At 43.8% G+C, this 19,622-nt stretch overlaps 1 protein-coding gene across 9 annotated transcripts in view; it reads right to left on the bottom strand.

The window, feature by feature from the left end:
* GTDC1 (glycosyltransferase like domain containing 1) overlaps nucleotides 1-19,622 on the bottom strand; it is a 210,633-nt gene that overhangs the window by 18,175 nt on the left and 172,836 nt on the right. For 6 of the 9 annotated variants that reach the window (XM_062005031.1, XM_062005028.1, XM_062005027.1 and 3 more), the window contains 3 exons: nucleotides 17,321-17,391; nucleotides 16,479-16,570; nucleotides 7,692-8,867 (listed from right to left, as the gene is read on the bottom strand). In XM_062005031.1, coding sequence (XP_061861015.1) covers nucleotides 8,784-8,867; nucleotides 16,479-16,570; nucleotides 17,321-17,391 — 247 coding nt within the window. In that variant the 3' untranslated portion in view covers nucleotides 7,692-8,783. Of the gene's footprint in view, nucleotides 1-7,491; nucleotides 7,536-7,691; nucleotides 8,868-16,478; nucleotides 16,571-17,320; nucleotides 17,392-19,622 lie in introns of those variants that run through there. The other 3 variants (XM_062005032.1, XM_062005035.1, XM_062005034.1) reach the window with 2 other exon arrangements.

The raw sequence follows: 19,622 nt of genomic DNA, 5'->3' as shown, positions 1-19,622 counted from the left end.
GGCACCACTTCTGCTGGCTGAATGCTTCGGCATGAAAGGCTTTGCTGATCTGGGGATTTTTGCAGCATAATACCCAAACTTGTAAACCTGTGCCCTTGAAACAGAGAAGTGACATTCCAGCTTGTTGTTGTTGTTGGGTTTTAATGGTTTTTTTTTCCCTTTCCTAAATGCAAACAAATTGGAAGATTGACTATTTTTTAACTAAGGTTTCACTTTTGCTGCAGTTCCCACCCCTACTCCCAGGAGAGCTGCTCTAGCCTGCTACGGTGCAAGAGGGAGATGTGTTTGCTAACACTGACCCTTTTAGAGGCAGGAGACATAAATATGAGAGACAAATTCCTTGTCACCACCGCTCCTGCTGCAGACATGGAGGGCGATACGCTGCAGCCCATGGGGGACGGGGCTCCCTGCTCCGTTACAACTGCAGGGGCTCTCTCAGATGCAGATTCTTCAATGAGCCTGGGTCTCTAGAGGGCAGAGGTCAGCTGTCCTCAAATCTGTGTGAATGCTAGATTAAGTTTATTAATCTCCCCGGTTTCACTTAAAAACCAAATTATAGGATGGTTAAATGTTAATGCCCGGGAGCTTGTGGGATGATGAATGCCCTCAGCTACTGCTGCTAGAGGGAACACGAGGTGTTCAGACCCCAAAAAGGGTATTAGAAGTTACTGAGATGCACCAGGGAATACATTCTCCTTGTGAATTACTGCGTGCTTCGTGCCTGATGCACGTTCTGTTTGCTGTCCTGACAGCAGCCAATGCAGCCACCCTCAGACAAGAGGGCAAGACGTGCAGTTGCTGGAGGGGAAGCTGTTGGCCCCAATGTAAGGACCACTGAGCAACCCTAATGTTCCAGGGTTAGCACAGATATGCTCACTACATTGGGGAGCCATGACTTCCAACCACGGCTCTTTATATAGGATTTATACCTGTGCTGGGTTGAGATTTGAAATACCCATCTCTGTGCACTGACTCTCCAGCGCCCAGGAGCTGCAGGAAACCAAGCATGCAATGAACATGGTATTTAGCAACCTTCGAAACTGCTTCTATCAGTGTATCTCATAAAACTACTCCAGCGTGTAAAAATGAAGTGATAAATGAGTACGAGGGCTCCATATAATTCCTCATGGACAGGTATGCACATCATAATTGGACAATCTGCCCCCTCGATTGCTATCTCAGCTTGGGAGACCAAGGATCACATAGCCATGGAAAATAGGAAGTCATATTCAGGCATGCATGCCTGGCTATCTGAAGTTGGCAGGGAACACCCCTTTTTTTTTTTTGAGTTGGGATTGTATACATTTCACATGTATGGATTTTTGCAGACTGCAGTGACAGAAGGTGTCTTTTGTCCTGCTTTTCACTCCTGTAGTGTCAGTGTGAGCAGACTAAACACATTGCACGGTGGCAAATGATCTCTGATGATGGCACCAGCTCCACAAAGGCTTCTTGAGAGGTGTGCAAGGCATTTTCTATTTAAAAAAAGAAAAGGTCTTTCAAGATAATAAACTGTCTGAGAATGGTATCTTAAAGGCTGACTTATGATGGAAAACATACAGGAAAAGGCTGGAAAGGGTTTTCTCACTCTGATGGGCAGTTTTCAGCAGCAACAGCTCGGTGCAGCACAATAGAGCTAAAGAAGCTGTAACTTTCTATCTGGGTGTAGCTAAGTAATTCAAGATGCTGCAAGTTAAATGTAACAGTAGAAAGGAAGAAGTTAAAAAACAAAGTCCCAGGCATTTCAGCACAGCATATAGTATGCTAAATTGTGGTATTACAGAAATTGCTGAGAGTTTGGCCACAAAACTGCACCAGCACTCTGCCAGGGCTGGCTTCCAGCAAGCCCAGACATTTTTTTTCCTTCACCTGTGCTTTTTCTTTCCCCCCTCCCAACTTTGTTTATTAACACAAACTGTATCAGTGAATTACAGCCCCTATCCTGAATGCACCTCTCTATTAAACCAGCGCAACCGAAAAGTCACCACGCACCAGGCGAAAGATAACTGCAAATCTGTTCTAACCCTCCCTGTACCACCTGAGTGCCGCTATTATTCCTCATCCTTGGGGAAAAGACCCCATATGTGAGTTTCAGAAACCACCTCAGTAACTCCAAGCATCATTATCAATAGTAGGATGAACTGCAGCTGGGATGCACTGAGAAGGCACGGTAATACTCACCCTAATCTCTGCATTCATCTCACTGGCCCTCGCTAGGAAGTTTAAGTACATTTACTGAGGATTCTTCAGCCCTTGAAAGGTAGGAAGACAACTATGAGGCTTGACGTACCAACTAATTAACTTGGGTTTGGAAAAAAAAAATCTTCTTATCTACTTAAGTTGGAGACACTCTCTTTGTTTTTAAGCCTGCAGACTACCTTCTCTTTAAAATGCACGTTACGTACAAGTCCACGGTATGGAATGTATTATTTTTAATGAGGGTCTATTTTAACTTGGACCTAAAACTACCGACATTTGACAGAGAGGGGTTTTATAAAACATTTGCAGAGCCGGCTGGAGGATGGTCTGTAGTCTGTGTTTTGCAAGGAAGGCTACAAAACCGTCGTGCTTCCTTTCTGCCTCTGAAAATCCAGGAACGTGAACGTATGAGTCATTTGAAAAGGAACCCTCAAATGCACACACAGCCCCTAAACCTACAAGGAATTTAAAAACAAGCTTCCACTTTATGTTTCTTAGTCTCTGTCAGGGGAGATACTGAGGCTGGGAGAAAGCAATTGAAACCGTGGCTGCAGTAGTTGAGGCACGTGAGTGTCTCACGCAGTTCTTCTGACAGCAACTCCTGTAACATCCCTGCTCAGAATGAAACCACGCTAAAATTTCCTGCAAATTGCACAGAGCAGTTTGAAATCCTCACCATATTCCTCACAGATAGAACAGTGGCAAGATTGACCAAGCTTTTTTTTTTTTTTTCTCCCTCTTCTTCTTTTTTAAAGTACACATATGATGATGCATCATAGTTATAAACAGATGGTATTTGGCCTCCTTCCTATTCTCAACATTTGGAATTCCTAAACTATGTGAATTAAACAATAATATTTTATAAACATACAAGGGATTTTGCTCACTGCTTTGTTAACATAGAAATTATACAATGCTGACATTTATTTAAATTTTAAAAAGTAAACAAGAGTGTGTATTGAATTAAAGCAAACTAAAATCAACAGCAAGAAATATGTTCAGAGCACACATTACCTACGTCGGCACGGGCCTTTTTAGGGGAGCCATAATGGGATGAAGCACAAATTGTAGCTTAGACAGTCTGATCCTTTGTGCTCAAAAGGCTCATTTAACACCTCGCTGTAAACAAGGGATATTTATACCATAATTGGCCAGTTGACCATCAGTTGTTCATTTACTATGTAACCTGCTATTATGGAGTTAAAAGAAGTTCCTTTTCTGTTGGCTTTTTCTAGGAGTGAAAGTGTGTTTGCAATTTCAGTACCAACTGGATTCAGTCTAACACTTGTACTTAGTATGAGAAACATTTTCATAATACCAAAATTTGGGGGAATGGGAGCATTCCTGCCAGGAAGGGAAGAAGAAAGTATGGGTTCTTAAAAGAAGAATTCTGTTTGCTTGGTTTGCTCTTTCCTTTCCGTTTTAACCCTTTTTTAGGTGCCTCTCTAGCTGCGCAGAACCCGAGAAGCACTTAGGTTTTAATCACTATTCCCAGGTCTGCAAAGAGGTTCTGTGATGAATAAATAATGAATCGGAGATTTTAATCAGTGTTATGATTTTTGAAAAGGCTAATTATCATTGTTTACAGACATGCCTTTCCCGTGCCTTGCCTTGTTTTGCCTTCAAAGCTCTAAGGGTTAAGCCCCTCGCACGCAGCCCTCCCCTGTCCCCCCAGCGCCGCGCTCCCGGGCCGCCTTTCCTTGCGGGCTTTGGCGGTATTCTCTGTTTGGGGTTTGCGATGGTTTTGTCTTGGACCACGGACACTCAAAACCGTAGGAGCCGTGCAGCCGGAGGCGCACAGGGCTGCAGGAAAGGCTGCCCGGCCCGGCCAGGCGCTCCGCACCCGCGGAAGGGACATCGCGGGGCGCGGAGAGGGAGGGAACAGTCCTCGCCGGCCGTCTATACACATGACACAGAATTAGCTTATTTTCAAAATAACATCACTACCGATAACAGAAAGCGGAGGCAGGCCCCGAGGGCGGCTGCGGGAGAAGCCGGGCTGCGCGGAGCGGCGCGGAGCGCTCGGCGGGGCCGCCCCCGCCCGCGGCGATCGCCGCCGGCTCCCCAGCGTCCGCTGCGCCTTCGCCGTTATTATTAACTATCATTTTTGCTTTAGCTGCCGCTGGCCTCGTTTAACCCCGCTTCCCTTCTCTGCCCCCACCTCCATCCCCTCGGCCTCGACGGGATGCGAAAAGCCTTTTTCCCGGCTGGGATAATCGGTGCCAACGTCCCACGCCCCCTCCCAGCCCGTGTCCGATGCGCTTCGGGCAACTCCCCGGGCCGGGCTCGACCCACCCCCGGCAGCCGCCGCCGATGCTCCTCCGGTCCCGCCGCCGCATCCGCGCGTCCCCGCATCCCTGCGCTTCCCGCATCCCTGTGTGCTCCCGCATCCCCGCGCTTCCCGCATCCCTGTGTGCTCCCGCACCGCCGCGCTTCCCGCATCCCTGTGTGCTCCCGCATCCCCGTGTTTCCCGCATCCCTGTGTGCTCCCGCATCCCTGTGTGCTCCCGCATCCCCGCGGCTGCTTCCCGCTGCCTCCTCCCCGTTAAACGCTCGCTGTCGCTGCTGCCGCCGCTGCTGCTTCCACGGAGGGTGGGTGATAAGTTGTAGCACAGTTACACAGCCCTTGATTATCAGTTTCCAGCAACAACTGCGTTATCTTCGCGAAGAACGTAAAGAAATATCAGAAGATAATGCAGCATTGCTATTTATTGCCCTATAATTAAAGTTCTGACAGTGTTTCTATTATAAAACCTTATTTGCAAGGGTTCATAACTCACAGGCAAAATTCTCCTTCAAGACCGAAGCCTCGCTTACCAGACTGAATCATTTAAGAAGTCTTTCAGTTAAATAAGGTTAGCCCATTAGAGGGTAAAATTCTCAAGGACTTAATCATTAAGGTGCTCATTTGTATCTGCAAATAAAGAATTGCAAAGTCCTCCAAATCAAGGGAGGTTTTGTTGTTGGTTTTGGGTTGTTGGTTTTTTGTTTCAAAATCAAGGATTTATGCAAAGGTTTTAATGTAATTCTCCAGGAAATTATTCCCATGAAAACAATTTGTTTGAAAGAAAATGCCCTTTGGTCTTTTCCACACAAACTAGTCCTGGGCTAGTACATGAGAAACCAAACTTAAAAGTGACTATGAGCAAAAATGAGACTGGCTAATTCATTTCAACTGTCCTTACTGGAATAAAAAAAAACCCCAACCCCGGAGAGTAAATAGCTTGAATGGGGAAAGGTGAATTTAATTTGCAAGGGCCTTTAACTTTTAATAATCTGAGGAACAATATGGGAGGTACGTTCTACCCTCCAAGTTATCCTGATATAAATTCATTCAAGATTTATATTGGTGTAATAGAGAAGCAGAATTCGCTCCGTGATTTCTAATGAACTGCTGGCTCGGTCTTTAAAAATGCAATTAGAAAAAATCTAGCCTCCTAATTCAGAACAGCTTTGAGCTAAGTCAGAGGTCTTGATGCTGCTAACGGGGCTCCTCGCAGTGCCTGCAGCAGCACCGGAGCAGAGTGAGGAACGCTGGAGAGGGTTTGCTGCAAAATTCCCTGGTTATTTTAGGATTTTCTTTTCTATTACAGGGGAAAAGACGATTCCCGTGTGGAATCAACCTGTGTTTCCTGTGATCTCAAACACTAAGACAAAAGGATTGTAGGATTAGGTGCCTGGCCTGTTATTGATGTGGAAGGCAAGGAGCTGTCTGGTGGGAGTGCTGCCTGGCCAGTCTGGCGGGAGCCGGGAAAACCCGCTCGGGCTTTGACCCTACTGAAACTCGTACCCAAACGCCTGCAGTCGCTGTGTCAACGCAGGTGAAACATCAATAAATATGAAAGTAAGTCAAGGGCTAATTCTGTCATTTTACTCATAAGATTAGGTCTCTGCATTCACCGCTTACTCATGTGTGTAGGAACAACGGGACGGAGATCCCAATTTGTCTCTCTGACCTTTTGAAGTGAAGGCTTTAAATGAAGCAGCGCGGAGCCGCTGTCTCGTTTGATCTTCAGAAGCTGCCAGGCAAAACTCCTCAGGTTGTTTCAGCTGGCTGCTGGGGGGAAAGGCTGCCTCGGGGCGGGGGGTAATATCATCTCCCAATGCCTGCAAGTCCCACCTCACCCTCCCTGCTGAGAGCCACGAAGCAGGCCAGGGTGGCCCCCGACATGAGGCCAACCTGGAGATGTGGAGAGGACATTTTCATCCTCGTCTGTGGAGCAGCTGCAGATCCTCTCTAAGAATTTAAAGAAATACCAGAAGATAATGCAGCATTGCTATTTATTACCCTGCAATTAAAAGTTCTGACAGTGTTCCCATTCTAAAACACTCTTTGCAGGGGTACAGAACTCAGAGGGAAAATTTTCCATCAAGATGAAGCCTCGTTTACCACCCTGAGCTGGGTCTGGTGGAAGCATCACTGATCAGTAGGTAAACCAAGGCACAGCAACACCTCACCAGGGAGCTGGGGTGGCCTCCTTCAACAATGGGCCTGATCAGGGCGTGCACTGAGGACAGCAGGAGCCTTCAGCCCAAAACCACAGAGCTTTGGTGTATCGAGTCTGCTCACCACAAGCCCTAGTGCAATGTTACAGCATCTCCTCTTTCCCTTTTATTGGTTTGGAGAATGACTCACTGTGAAACCCGAAGCGACTCGCTTGAATTGTACCACGCCTCAGTTTCCCCTTAGTAAAGACAAAAAAAACCCCTTTCTAATTTGCTCTTGCTGGTGTCAAGGTGTGATAACATTCACAAGCATCTGTGACACGTTGGTAAGAAGTGCAAGGTAGTCTTGTTAACTGGTCTCTACCCGCTCTGGCTACCACACCTACTCATATTGAGAAGACTGCTGCGACTCAACCACATGAAACACCTAGAGGCCAAGCTGGGCTTTGGTTGACCAGAAATGAGGAGGAACCAGCACACGAGACAGATGATTACTGCAAAATGACAACTCTGCAGTGCTAGGAAAATATCTGAAACACTTACCGTTGGATCTCCCTGGGGTTTTTTGATTGCTTAATGGAGTAATTTTAAAGAGAGGCACCGCATGCTCTCTCTCTCTCTCACTGAAAAATGACAGTGTAGCATCTTGATGGCGTCGGAAGGCACAAAGGCACTTGTGTGGACGGGACCTGCCCGCCTTTCTCACCTGCTGTGGATGGTGCACTGGCAAAGATGCTGATGTCTGCTGTGCCGAGATGGGCAGAGGAGCTACCCTGCTTGATGAAGCTGAAACCACAGCTGCCCACAAAGAGAAGTCTTACCAGGCTTCACATCGTAATGCCTTACCGAGAGTCCTCCTCTTGCTTCTTCCCAGTAGTGGAGCTGAAAATCTAGGAATTGTCATAACGTTTTATTATCACTTGCAAAACAGATCCTACTTCATCAGATAAAGACACAATTGCATTCATTGACTCTGACACAAGGATATGCAGAGTGATAAACATACAGATAGATGTACACACTTACACATGAATGAGATATGCTAATTAAAAATTGCAGTGGGCACTTTATTAAAAATTTATTGTACAATCTACATCTTCAAAACATTTTACATCAACAAATATAGCAGCTTGACTGCTGGAATCATAAGTGATTTATCTTTAAAAGACTGTATTTGTAACTGGATGCAAAGATTCTTGATGAACTGCCGTTACATTTAAACTACCGGTTTTTATTGGAAGTATTTTGACTGTTATCTGTTTGTTCTCCATCCTTGAGAGAAATGAAACAAGTGTCTCGGCTTTCATTTTATCGGATAGATGGCACCATGTAGCATATTTCCCATGCTAGTTTGAATTACAGCTGTTTATCTTTCAGCTTTCTTCAAGATTAATTAAATGCAAATGTAACTCCACGAATCGTGGGATTACCTGCCAGACCCCTTATTAATACCTTCACTTAAAAACCCCTGTGCCAGAGAGTCATTAATTTGCAAAAAAAAAAAATAAAAGAAGGGAAAAAAAAAAAAAAGGAAAAGAAGTGCTAAAGCAGCCCTTTGCCTCCAAACAACCCGGAGATGATGGCTGCCCAATTAGTCCGGCAGCCTTCGGATCCTCCTTTCAGGCCCTGTGGCCCTTTGAGGACACAATAAGGCTCCAATGATAACCTGGCAACCTAGGTAGAAACTCAGCCAAGTGTGAGCGTTTGAAGCTGCAGCTTGGCTGCCATCGTGTCGGCGAAAAGAAAGAATTCAGGCACCATGTCATCCAGTACAAAGGATAAAAACAGATTCAACCGGAAATTCAATGTGGCACCACATATGGGATACATGAGTGCGGTTACACAACAGGCCACATATTTTTTTTGAACAGTCTCCTGCATGTGATGCCGAGGACATGTGTAACCATCATAACGTCTCTAAGAATCTGTATTTAATTTGAGCTGGGGTGGTGGCAGGGATTGGAGATCTGAAGCCGCCACAGGTTTGTGGCAGATGGCTCTGTGTCAGCTATGACAAGCAGCCAGGCTCGGCTTCCTCTGCAGATTTTCTTTTCTCTCTGATCAGGTAAATATGGGCACACTCTGGAAACTTCCACAATTCTGCCTGAGGCTGCAAGTTTGTGACTTAGCCCCATCTGTCACAAATCTTCCCTCGGTTCTGTTGCGAGCAGAGACCTGAATTTACCGCCGAGCGCTGCCCAAGAAAACCCGTCCGTCTCGCCCTACGAGGAAGCAGAGGAGAAGCGCGGGGAGCCGCGTTAGGCGCCGGGCCGCGAACGGGACCTCTCGCCAGGGAGGGAGTGCGGAGGCCCTAGGCCTGGAAGCACCCAGGGTTTCAGGAGCGCTGGACACGAGCTGGTCGGAGCACACCTACGTGGCATTATTTGGAAATGGGGTGGACTCTGCCTTTTGGTCAAGCTGCTCGGCAGCCCCAGGTTGTTTGCTCCCGGATGAGCTCTGTCACACGTCCGTCTGCTTTACCAGCAGTCTTGGCGGAGAGGCCAAGGACTGAACACCTGCGGGACTGACCTGCCCCTCTCCCCCTCAGACCTGGCAGAACCATGAGCCAGCAGGAGTGAGGGCCTAATTCATAGAATCACAGAATGGTGGGGGTTGGAAGGGACCTCCAGAGCTTATTCAGTCCAGCCCCCTGCTAAAGCAGGTTCCCCTCGATCAAGGGTTACAGGAACACATCCAGACAGGTTTGGAAACCTACAGAGAAAGAGACTCTACACCCTCTCTCTGCCAGGGCTCCCCCACCCTTATAGTAAAGAAGTTTTCCCTTGTGTTTATGTGGAACTTACTGTGTTCCATTGCCCCTAGCCCTGTCAATGGACACTACAGAAAAAATTGCTGCCCCATCCTCCTAACATCCACCATGTAGTTACTTGTAAGCGTTGATGAGGTCCCATCTCAGTCGTCTCTTCTCCAGACTGAACAGCCCCAGTTCCCTCAGTCTTTCCTCAAAAGAAAGATGCTCCAGTCCCTTGATCATCTTGGCAGCCCTACACTGGCCTCTCCAGCAGTTCCCCGTGCTTCCTGAGCTGGGAAGCCCAGAACTGGACACAAGACTCCAGATGAGGCCTCACCAGGGCAGAGTAGAGGGGGAGCAGAACCTCCCTCCACCTGCTGGACACACTCTTCTTAATACACTCCAGAATACCATCATTATCCTGCTTGACCATCATTGGTTTGGCTTCTGAGCTTTAGTTTCAACTTGGAGAGAATAAATTCACCACCTTTTGTGGGGAGCGATAACTCTGCAATGTCTGGGCATTTGTTTTTTCAAGGAATAGTGACTCAGTCAACAATTCCTAAATACACAGAGATCAAGAGAAGCAAAGTTTTCACATAAAGCAAGATATCCCCACAAACAGGCAGCAAAACAAGATGTCAGCAGCAGTATCATATTTTTAATGAAATAGTCTCAACTTGTTTGTTTCTCGTGTCCTAAGATCAGACCTGAAGTAATTAATATCGACTCTGCTGCCATTAGCCTTCAGAGTTAACCTTTAGAACTTAATCAGGACTGTTCATCCACTCAGACCTGCTGTTTCAGGATGGCTGGTGTTCATGGGGACAGTACTCATTTAGTGTACATTTTGTGCACTCTTGAAAAGATTTCCTTAACAAAATTAAGAATTAGAGACTATTATTCAGCACAAACCCTGAGGTTTGGCAGGCAAGACAGTGCTGTGATTTACAGAGCCAATCTGTACCAGGTCAGGTTTACTCTGTGACACAGTTCCTCCCCTCTTCAAATGAATATTGGGGAAGGATCAAGGTGGAAAGCAGCTTGTACTAAAAGCAAACTGGACTCTATCTAATATTGGTCTAATAAAAAAGTTCAAACTTGTGGTGTTTATGCTGAGAGATGCACACATAGCTGCTTTCTTAATGAATGCTTTCTTCCTGTTCTACAAGTGCAGACAACTGCTATGAGCTACAGACCATTTTCAGAGAGCTGAACTCTCTTCAGTTGGTCAAGAGCAAGGGAAGCACTGGGAGGAGTTCAGGTGAAGGCCACATACATACACACACACATATATATATATATATATATATACCCACTTGTATATATATCTATTTACACATATGTCTAAATATGTGTGGCTGGATCCCAGAATGACCTAGGAGGCAACTTCAACAGCCTACCTGCCAGCTCATTTCTTCCAGAATGAGGATCCATGTTAGTGAGGAGACCTCACTCTACCACAGCTGCTTCCAAACCCATGTACTGCTTGAAGACTGAAGGTTGACCCAAAATGCTTAAACTCTGTCCCACAGTCCAGCAGATCCTCCCATCTGTGCAAACCTCTAAAGCGAAGGGATTTCACTTGAAACAGCCATACAATGAAAAAGGTCAAAACTTCAGCCTAGGCTGGATGTGACCCTGAGCAACTTAATTCAACTTTGAAGTTAGATCCTACTTCGAAGCTGTCCCTGCTTTGAGCAGAGACTGACCAGATGATCTCCACAGGTTCCTTCCTAAATCACTCTGATTTTCTGTTCTAAATAATTAACCAAAGTTTTCTTTCTTTCACATAAAAACCCTTATGTGATACACATTTTATTTAGGATCCTAAGCACTGACACATCAGTGGGAGAGCATGGGACATAGCATGCTACACTCCAGACTTCCCAGGCTGCTATAATCTTCCCATCCAGGCTCTGAGAAGCAGACCTAAACCATCTCTGAAACCATCTCAAATTATGCTCACTGGAAAATAAGCATGTTGAAAGGCAATCCCAAGTTTCCCACTCGTGCTTCCAAGCTCCTCTGACCCATACCCAGCGCTAACCAGGCAGCAGCACAAATTTCATACAGTGCCTTCTTTTTTTTCTCTGCAAACACGCTCTGCTGGGAAGTGTTTGTACTATTTGCACATCTTACAGAGCTCTAAATTAACTTTATCAGCTCAGGACAAAAGATCTGGAGAAGACTGTAAGCAAACATCTGCTCAATATACATTCACCGTTAAAAAGTAAACAGTATGTTTGGCTCCATACGGAACAGGTTGAAAATTATCAGATTACAACACGGCACACATAAACTGATGGCATGGCCTAGAATACTCAGCAAAGCAATGATCGCACCCAGCACAAAGGAAAAATAGCTTGAATGAGGAGAAATTATACTATAAATGTGGAAGAGCATTCATGAGGAGAGACTGGAAAGGCTGGGAGACTCCGAGAAATGGTTATAAAATAATGAATAGCACAGAAAAGATGAATGGGGAGCCTCTGCTTCCAGGCAACCAACTGCAGAACAAGGGTTGCACTAGTTGATCTTTTGAGGTCCCTTCCAACCCTTAAGATTCTGGTATTCTGTGACAATGCAATGGAAGGTGGGGAAGCCCTAAGACGACTGGAAAAAATGCTTTTAACATCACCTGTAAACATATGAACTGCTTCGCTACAGGAGGACGTGAAAAACAGGAACAGGGTTTCCCAAAGGCCTGAATGTCAACAGGAGAACTATCACGTACAGCCTTGCAATGCTCGGTACTAGAAGGAGATTATGAAAGATGAGAAAAGCTCCAGGTCCAGGGTTAGGAGCAATCTCTAAAAGACAAAGAGAATCACAGAATCTCAAGGGCTGGAAGGGACCTCGAAAGATCATCCAGTCCAACCTCCCTGCCAAAGCAGGACCACCTAGAGTAGGTCACACAGAAACTCATCCACGTGCATTTTGAATGTCCCCAGAGGGGGAGACTCAAAATACCTTATCTCTACCCGTATCAGTCTTCTCCCAGAGGTCCCTTCCAACCCCTACCATCCTATGATTCAATGATGTGATGCTTACCACTGTCCCAACCACAGTGTTAAACCCACGGCCTGCTGATCCACAGTTAGCATCGCGACAGAGAAACCATTTTCTCGTGGAGTTTTGCTGCAGAGTGGATAAGGATAAAGGCAGGGGCATTGTCCCTGGCTCTTAGCCTGTACAAAAACTACGAATGACTACTGATCCTTGCAACAGGGCTGAGGGGACATCTGCTCCCCTGCATTCCTCACAGGTCCAGCACCCCATATCCTTAGGCTGAGAATGCCTCCTGCTGCTTTCCCAGATATGCCTAAATATTAAAGCCGGACCAGGAGCGGTTTCCCTGTCTATATGTTCTCCTGAAATACCAATGATATTGCTTTATCTCAGATCAGAGTAAAAGAGAAAGGAGGGAAGAAAAAAAAACCTCAAGAAAAAAGAGAGTTTTGTTAGAACTGCCCTACACAGCCAAATCCTGAGACTGGAAACAATTCAGATGTCTACGGTCTAACTGGGATCTTAATTTGATTTTACAGCAGTTTAATCCCTTTGAATTCAGCAGACTTTCTTCTACAGTGGTGTAAGAAAGAAAAAAAATCACGCCATGTGTCTTTTCATAGGCAGGTGAGCTTCTGTAGTGTGATGGAAATGAGAAGATGAATGTCAGAAAGTGGGCCAAATTCTTTTCTCTGTTAAACAAGCATGAGTGAGAGTAGGATTTTTCTGTAGGAACTGAAGCTGACAGCATGTCAACCAGCACTCATTCAGCTGGGAGGGCTGGGAGAGATTATTTAAAGTTGTCAGCTCCTTCCATGCCTGGCTTTTGGCAACTCTTCTTGTCCCTTTCCACTGTATACTCTTTATACATGCTGTTTTAAATTAAGAAACTGAAGTGAGGGAACTGAAAGGTAAACTTAAAAGAAAATAACATAGAAACAAATGCTTTGCCCTATTTTATATACATATATATATGTATTTAATTTTAAACCTACTAGATATGGAGCTTGCAAAGACTGACAGGTCCTACGGTGTGCTCTGACAGAAATCAATGCCCTGTTGCTGTTAGTTGCTTCATTCTGTAACTTCATTCTGAGGTTGCTTCCTTTGGCAACCACAAATACCCAGAACCAGAGAGCAACATTTGGATTCCACAAAGCTGGAACAGAACAAATCATTGATAACAAACGAGGTTTGCTTTCCCCTCATCTCAATCTTCTGCTAATAAATGGTAGAAGGCAGTGTCAGAATTGCAAACGAGCCAGGCTTGGGTGCTGTGAGAATACACAGGGTAAGCAATACACCATTTGGAAAGGTTCTCACAGGTGCTTACGTTATGGACGTATTTTCAAGTGTCTGCCAGTATGAATCTGCTCTGTCAAGTTAAACTATTGCAGTTTCATGTTGTGATCTGTGCATTTTCAGAGGGACATTCAGTGTGTCTGGCTGCCTAACCTGACTGCCCTGATGCTGTTTATCTCCCATTTGCCCTTAACTATATCAGCACAAGCACTGAGGACAACTGAAGGAATAAACTGCCTGTTTAATTAGACTGCTGTCTAACTCTTATGGATATCCTTAGTAATAAAACCCCATCAATATGTAAAAGGATAAGCTACTTCTGATAATGGCCACTTCCCGATCTAAGATGCAGAATCCTCTACCAGTAAAGAAATGCACTGCTTGTTTTTCAAGTGTTTTAAAGACTTTCAGGACTTCACAGCTACTTTAGGAACTTCAGGCAGGGAGCATGTCAGGAAGGTTTGTGAAGGACAAGCAGCTAGTTAGCACCCACTGCTGTGCTGGGATCCCTTTCCCATTCCACTGTAGTACAGATAATATTATACTGATGTGAAAAAAAAGTGAAAACACAGTGGAAGAGCTACATATCCTTCATGATTTCACTCTTTGCAGCTTCCTGGAAAGCAGTTCTGTTCCAGCTACAATGACATTAACAGCACATTCCTAAGCTGGCGTTTCTCTAGGAGGCTGTGGGGAGAGTCTCGTTGCGGAAGGCAGACTTGGTGTACGTGGGTGTAGGTACAAAAAGACAACTCTAACAGTATTCTCCCAGCTGATCCAAAGCCTATTAAAGACAACAGGGATCTTTCCTCTGTTGCTCACAGGTTCTGGATTAGGCTCTGCTTTACTCATTTTAAAACGATCCCCCTTTCAGCTCAATTGCTACCTGTTGCAGACGTTCAGTTCCAACGCTCAGGAGATCTGAAATGGGCTGCGCTGCTCACAGCGCACACGTACAAGGGGTGGGATAAAACACCTTCAGCTTCTGCCTGCAGATCATCCCAAGGGAGTTTTGAATAAAAGAGAAATTCTTCAAGCAAATTAGCATCTCACCTGTAGGGCTCGTGCACACATTTTAAGCCCACAGCACCTTGTATCAGCATTTCCTCTACCATTTTTAGTTACTGCCATTTCTGGTGCACCTTGAGCTCTTGTTTAGGAACTGGGGATCCATAAGTAGAGATCCAGAGGAATGCAGCTGTGAGCTGAGCTTGAAGCACTGGGAAACGTCAGGGTAAACCTTTAAGGACTGTTTTCCCTTTGAAGCCCCCATGTACAACTGTACGATACTATTGACTCAAGAAGTAACGCTGAACACTGAAAGTGTTCAGTCAGCATTTTAAACTATTATGAGCTACCTCCTGAACCATTGCCAAGTTAATAGACAATGAAAGATAATGAGCTTGAAATTGGGTGTTAAATTGCATTTTTGGTTCTCTCCTTTTTTTTTTTTTCTTGAAGTTTAACTGTTTCCTGCAGAAACAACATCATCTTTGATGTATCATTATGTAAATGTCTATTTTTAGGTCACAAAAGGAGTCAGCCGTGGGCTAAACCCTCGCTATATGTGTGCAGGAAGGGGTAGAGACGCAGCCGACACACGACAAGACCTAACACTTTCTGGTCCCCAGAGGGAGGAAGGTGGAGAGATGAGGTTAGGTCTGCTGGCAGCATTGAGCCTCCAAATTAAGGAGATCCCTCAACTTGTTCATTAACAGCATGCCTGGATGGCAACAGCCGGGGAAAGCTGAAAAGACCACATTTGTATTGCATGGGTAACGGGGAGTACTTCTTTGCACTCCCAAGCCTCTGAGGACTTCCAGTTAAAACTTGGGTTCTTTACAATGTGACACAGCTTTGTCGTGCAGGGGCGATGTGTATCTAACCTGGACAGAGGAACATTGGAGGTTTACACATCAGCATGAAGAAAACAGCAGTTATTTTTCTGAAAGAAGCATCGAGTAATAACGGGTCTTCATTAGGATAATGTAAAATTGAGTGCTTCATCAATGAAAGTCTAATTAAAATAATAAAAGCATGACTCCTAGCAGTATAAATATACCTCTGAAAAATGTGGAAGTGTGTCCAGCACTGAAAACTTGATCGGAAATTGAAGGGAGGGACTGCCACTGAAACTGTACTTTCTCTGCATAAATCATAGAGAACATGCCATGATAAACAGCAAAAAAATACACTGCCATAAACTTCTGGTGTTCAACATCCCTTAAAAAGCAAAGAGTTAAAATAAACCTAATTGTGACAAATCATAGAATCGTATCATAGAATGGTAGGGTTGGATCACTCCAAAAGGCAGAGAAATCTTACCTGATACCTGTCACCTGCACTTTTGGACGACTGCAGATTAAATTAAGATAGGAAGGTAGGTTTATCCTCATTAGTGTAATTGTAGGATCTTTCTTTTATTTTCCTTTTAAACTAATGAGTTGCATTAATCCAGGTTCATTTTTATAAGCCTCTTGGGTCCAAATGTAAAGGACAGTCATTTTAGAAAACAATAAATTAACAAAAAAGGCATGTAGCCTGCATTAAGTGTACGTATTTCATAAGACCTTGGTTAATACAACTGGCATCTAGTTTAATTAATCCTTGTTAGTGTAACGACTAATATCCCTCCCTAGCATGTTTCCTTTAAACATTAGTATGTTAATTAAATGTTGTTTTTTTAGGTTCCCCCCCCCCCCCCCCCCCCTTTCCCTTTGTACTTCAATATGGCATTATATCGTGTGAAACTATTCCCAACAACTACCTTATAGAGATGTTTCCTTACAGTATCTGGTCTCTTGCAGAAATTCTGGAGCCTTTTAAAAAGCTGTTCAGGTGTAGAATACAGATATTCAGCTGCAGGAAAAACAGATACATTTTTAATGAAACAAAAACCTCAAAGCACACACTCGATATTAGTCACTTTACTAATTAAAAATGCATATTGCTCTGTGCCGCCTCGTGTTTTACATTATTTAAGCATGATTTTATAAGGTTACCTCAGCTCACAAGGATGTTTAATGCTAAATAAGACTGTGTAGTTGTGCTGTTTAGACATCTCCTTTGGGTGATTAAAATACATTATTCTAATGTAACACAATGCATATGTGATACATTTAGTGATGAGATCCTTTTTTTTTCAGAGAACTGGTACTACATTAGTGTGTATCCTGGTACTGCAGTTGCACGTTATTAAGTATTAAATCGTTTAAATAATTTGGTGTGATTTTTCAGGCCTCTGGTTTTTCTTCCCCCCTCCCACCTTATTTTTCCTTCCTTGTATATAAAAATAAAAGAATTAAAAAATCTGCAAACCATTGCAGCATCACTGACCTTTCAACAAAAATCTATCATTAGGGGTTGTGTATGCTAACAATGAAGAATGCTATTTCAAAACTTGCTTTTGTGTTATCTTAAAAGAACAGATGGCAAATATAAACTTCGTCTAATGTATTAAAACACATAAAATTCTCCTTAACACTAACATGCTCGCTTGCCAAATAAACAATTGCTTTTGCTCGAGTTTCTCCTCAAACTTTACGTTTCCAGCGTTGAGTCACCTCGTGACGTTTCAGCACCAACCAACGCGCAACAATAAGCGGTTACCTGGAAATATCTCAGGGTACACCAAGGCTTTGGGACACAGCGGGTAACAGCCGCAATACACAGCTTCCACCCTGAGCATCAGAAACAAGAAATACACCAAATGAGACGTCGGTTAGCCAAACCCCCCCCGGTTCGTTTTGGTGCAAGAGCATTGAGGTTGACTACATATAGCAAGAGAGAAACGGGTTTTTTTCCCTCCCTTCAGCAGCATAATCCTTCTAAATGCCAAAGTTGCTCTTTTTAAAGAAAATTTTATTGATCATATGAATTACATAGAACAGAACAGCGAGCATATGTTTTGTTCGCTGAATAAATCAAAGCGCAGCTCTGCATTTTTTTGTTTTTTAAATACTGTTTAACACATTTTATAATCAGCAGACAGACACATGTAACAACATGGTGAAGTATGGACGGCTTTGCTTAATAACGCTGCAGACAAACGCGGGTGGTACGTGAGCACGTTTGGCTACAGGGGGGTAACGGAGACACGGATCCACACAGTCACTGCTACCTGGCAGAACGGATACTCAACTTAGACTTCCAGACTCCAAAGGTTACCGTTAAATATAGCCTAGGAATGATTTGCAGCATGCTTCAGGCTGGGATATTTTAGCTTGTGCACATGCTTTAGATAAATTCCTTTATTTTTCGGGATGTAAACTGTTGTATTTTTTAATAATTACTGATGAGGTTGCTCTGCCAAAGCGTGTGATGCTCTCTACTTGTGGGGTTTTTTTTTTCAAGGAACAACTTACATGTCTTCTGTAACATCAAACCCAAACATTTTATAACTGCAGCCCAGTGGTGGAAAGTTTTCTAGCAGCAAACCTAAAGACCAGCTATCCTCTCTGTGTTTGCATTTTAATAGCTGAAGGGGTTAAGGCATCGAGTTTTCAGTTCATTTTTTTCTGCATAATGACCATTGATCTGACATAACATCCCTCCAAAGATACAACTGTAATTTCTGTTGGCCAGAAATTACACGGCAAAATTCAAAACACTTCTTAAAATATGTTTATTTTATGTGTGCCTTTGAATTTCCTCCAACGTGTTGACCATACGAGGACTTTATTTTTAACCTCAGTTTCCCTCAGTCCCCGGAAAAACAACAACAACAAAAAAAACCCCAATCTCTCAAGTCTTGTCAACGTTCACCTTTTCTATTTTCAGTGACAATCTGAAAGGCTTTTGCTACCTTCACGTGCATATTGGGTTTAGGACATTATTACAGGCCTCCAGAAGGAACTCTGTTTCCTTTAGATCTACTCAGTTTTAAGAGAGGGGGGAAAAAAGGAAAAGAAAACAAAGAATAACACATTCAGCTTTCATGCTGGAAAACGATGCATATCCACATCTCGTTGCAAATGCTTTTGCTTAGCAGTGATTTTTTTTTTCATCCTCCCCCCATAAACTTAAAAAATTTGTAATTTATGGTTTTTTAAAATAACATATGCACTTCAGATTGCATTTTAAACATTAACAACAATTTCAAAGTGTACGTCGTCTAGCACTATATTTTTTTTCTACCGAAGGGAAATGTTTCTGATGTGTGATTTAATTGATGATTTCAGTTCTTAAATATTGTGTCATGTGTCAAAGCAAATAGATTCTTAAAGTTTTCTTTAATCTAGGAGGGAAAAAAAAAAAGAGTGAAACCGTGGACATTTCAGTAATAGCTCAGATCACTAAGTTATGTTAAAATATTTGCTTTTTAATCGTATCGTCTGCATGAACAGAAGAAAAAGAAACAGCTCCTAAAACAAAACTGCAGGCCAAGATGCAATCTGAGTCATCAGTTGAGTATGTAGCTTCCCCTCACGAAAAACCTCTGTCAGGATTGGGAATTAGTAAAACCAGAATTTAATGTCTTTGTAGTTTGCTGGAGGAAAGTGTAAAAATCTGTAATTCTTTCACTTGGAAATGACGTTATTCACATCTTCATTTTGCACCTCTCCCTGCCAAAGTTCACGTGGGTGGGTTTTCTGACAGGTCCTACCTGTAATGAGGTAAGTTGTGATACTTTCAGGTGCCTGTAGACCTGGTAGATCTGGAAGCAGAGCTTCCCCTCTGCACCCAGAGCCAGGCTTCAATCCCAAGAGGGGACGGGGAGGCTTTGCAACTCCCACACATTGCCACCCTTTCCCAGAAGAGTATCCTATCATAACAATAATACAATTACTCTTCATTCCAATCCTTAAGCACTACTAGTTAAATAATAAATAGAGTTCCGATTGATCTATTGTTAAAATGGCTAGTAAATGGCCTTTTTATTCCAATTAACAAATCATCTGCTAAATCTATG

The sequence above is a fragment of the Colius striatus genome, chromosome 11 (assembly GCF_028858725.1).
Source record: "Colius striatus isolate bColStr4 chromosome 11, bColStr4.1.hap1, whole genome shotgun sequence".
Taxonomy (NCBI): Eukaryota; Metazoa; Chordata; class Aves; order Coliiformes; family Coliidae; genus Colius; species Colius striatus.
This window is presented reverse-complemented; position numbering and strand designations above follow the sequence as displayed.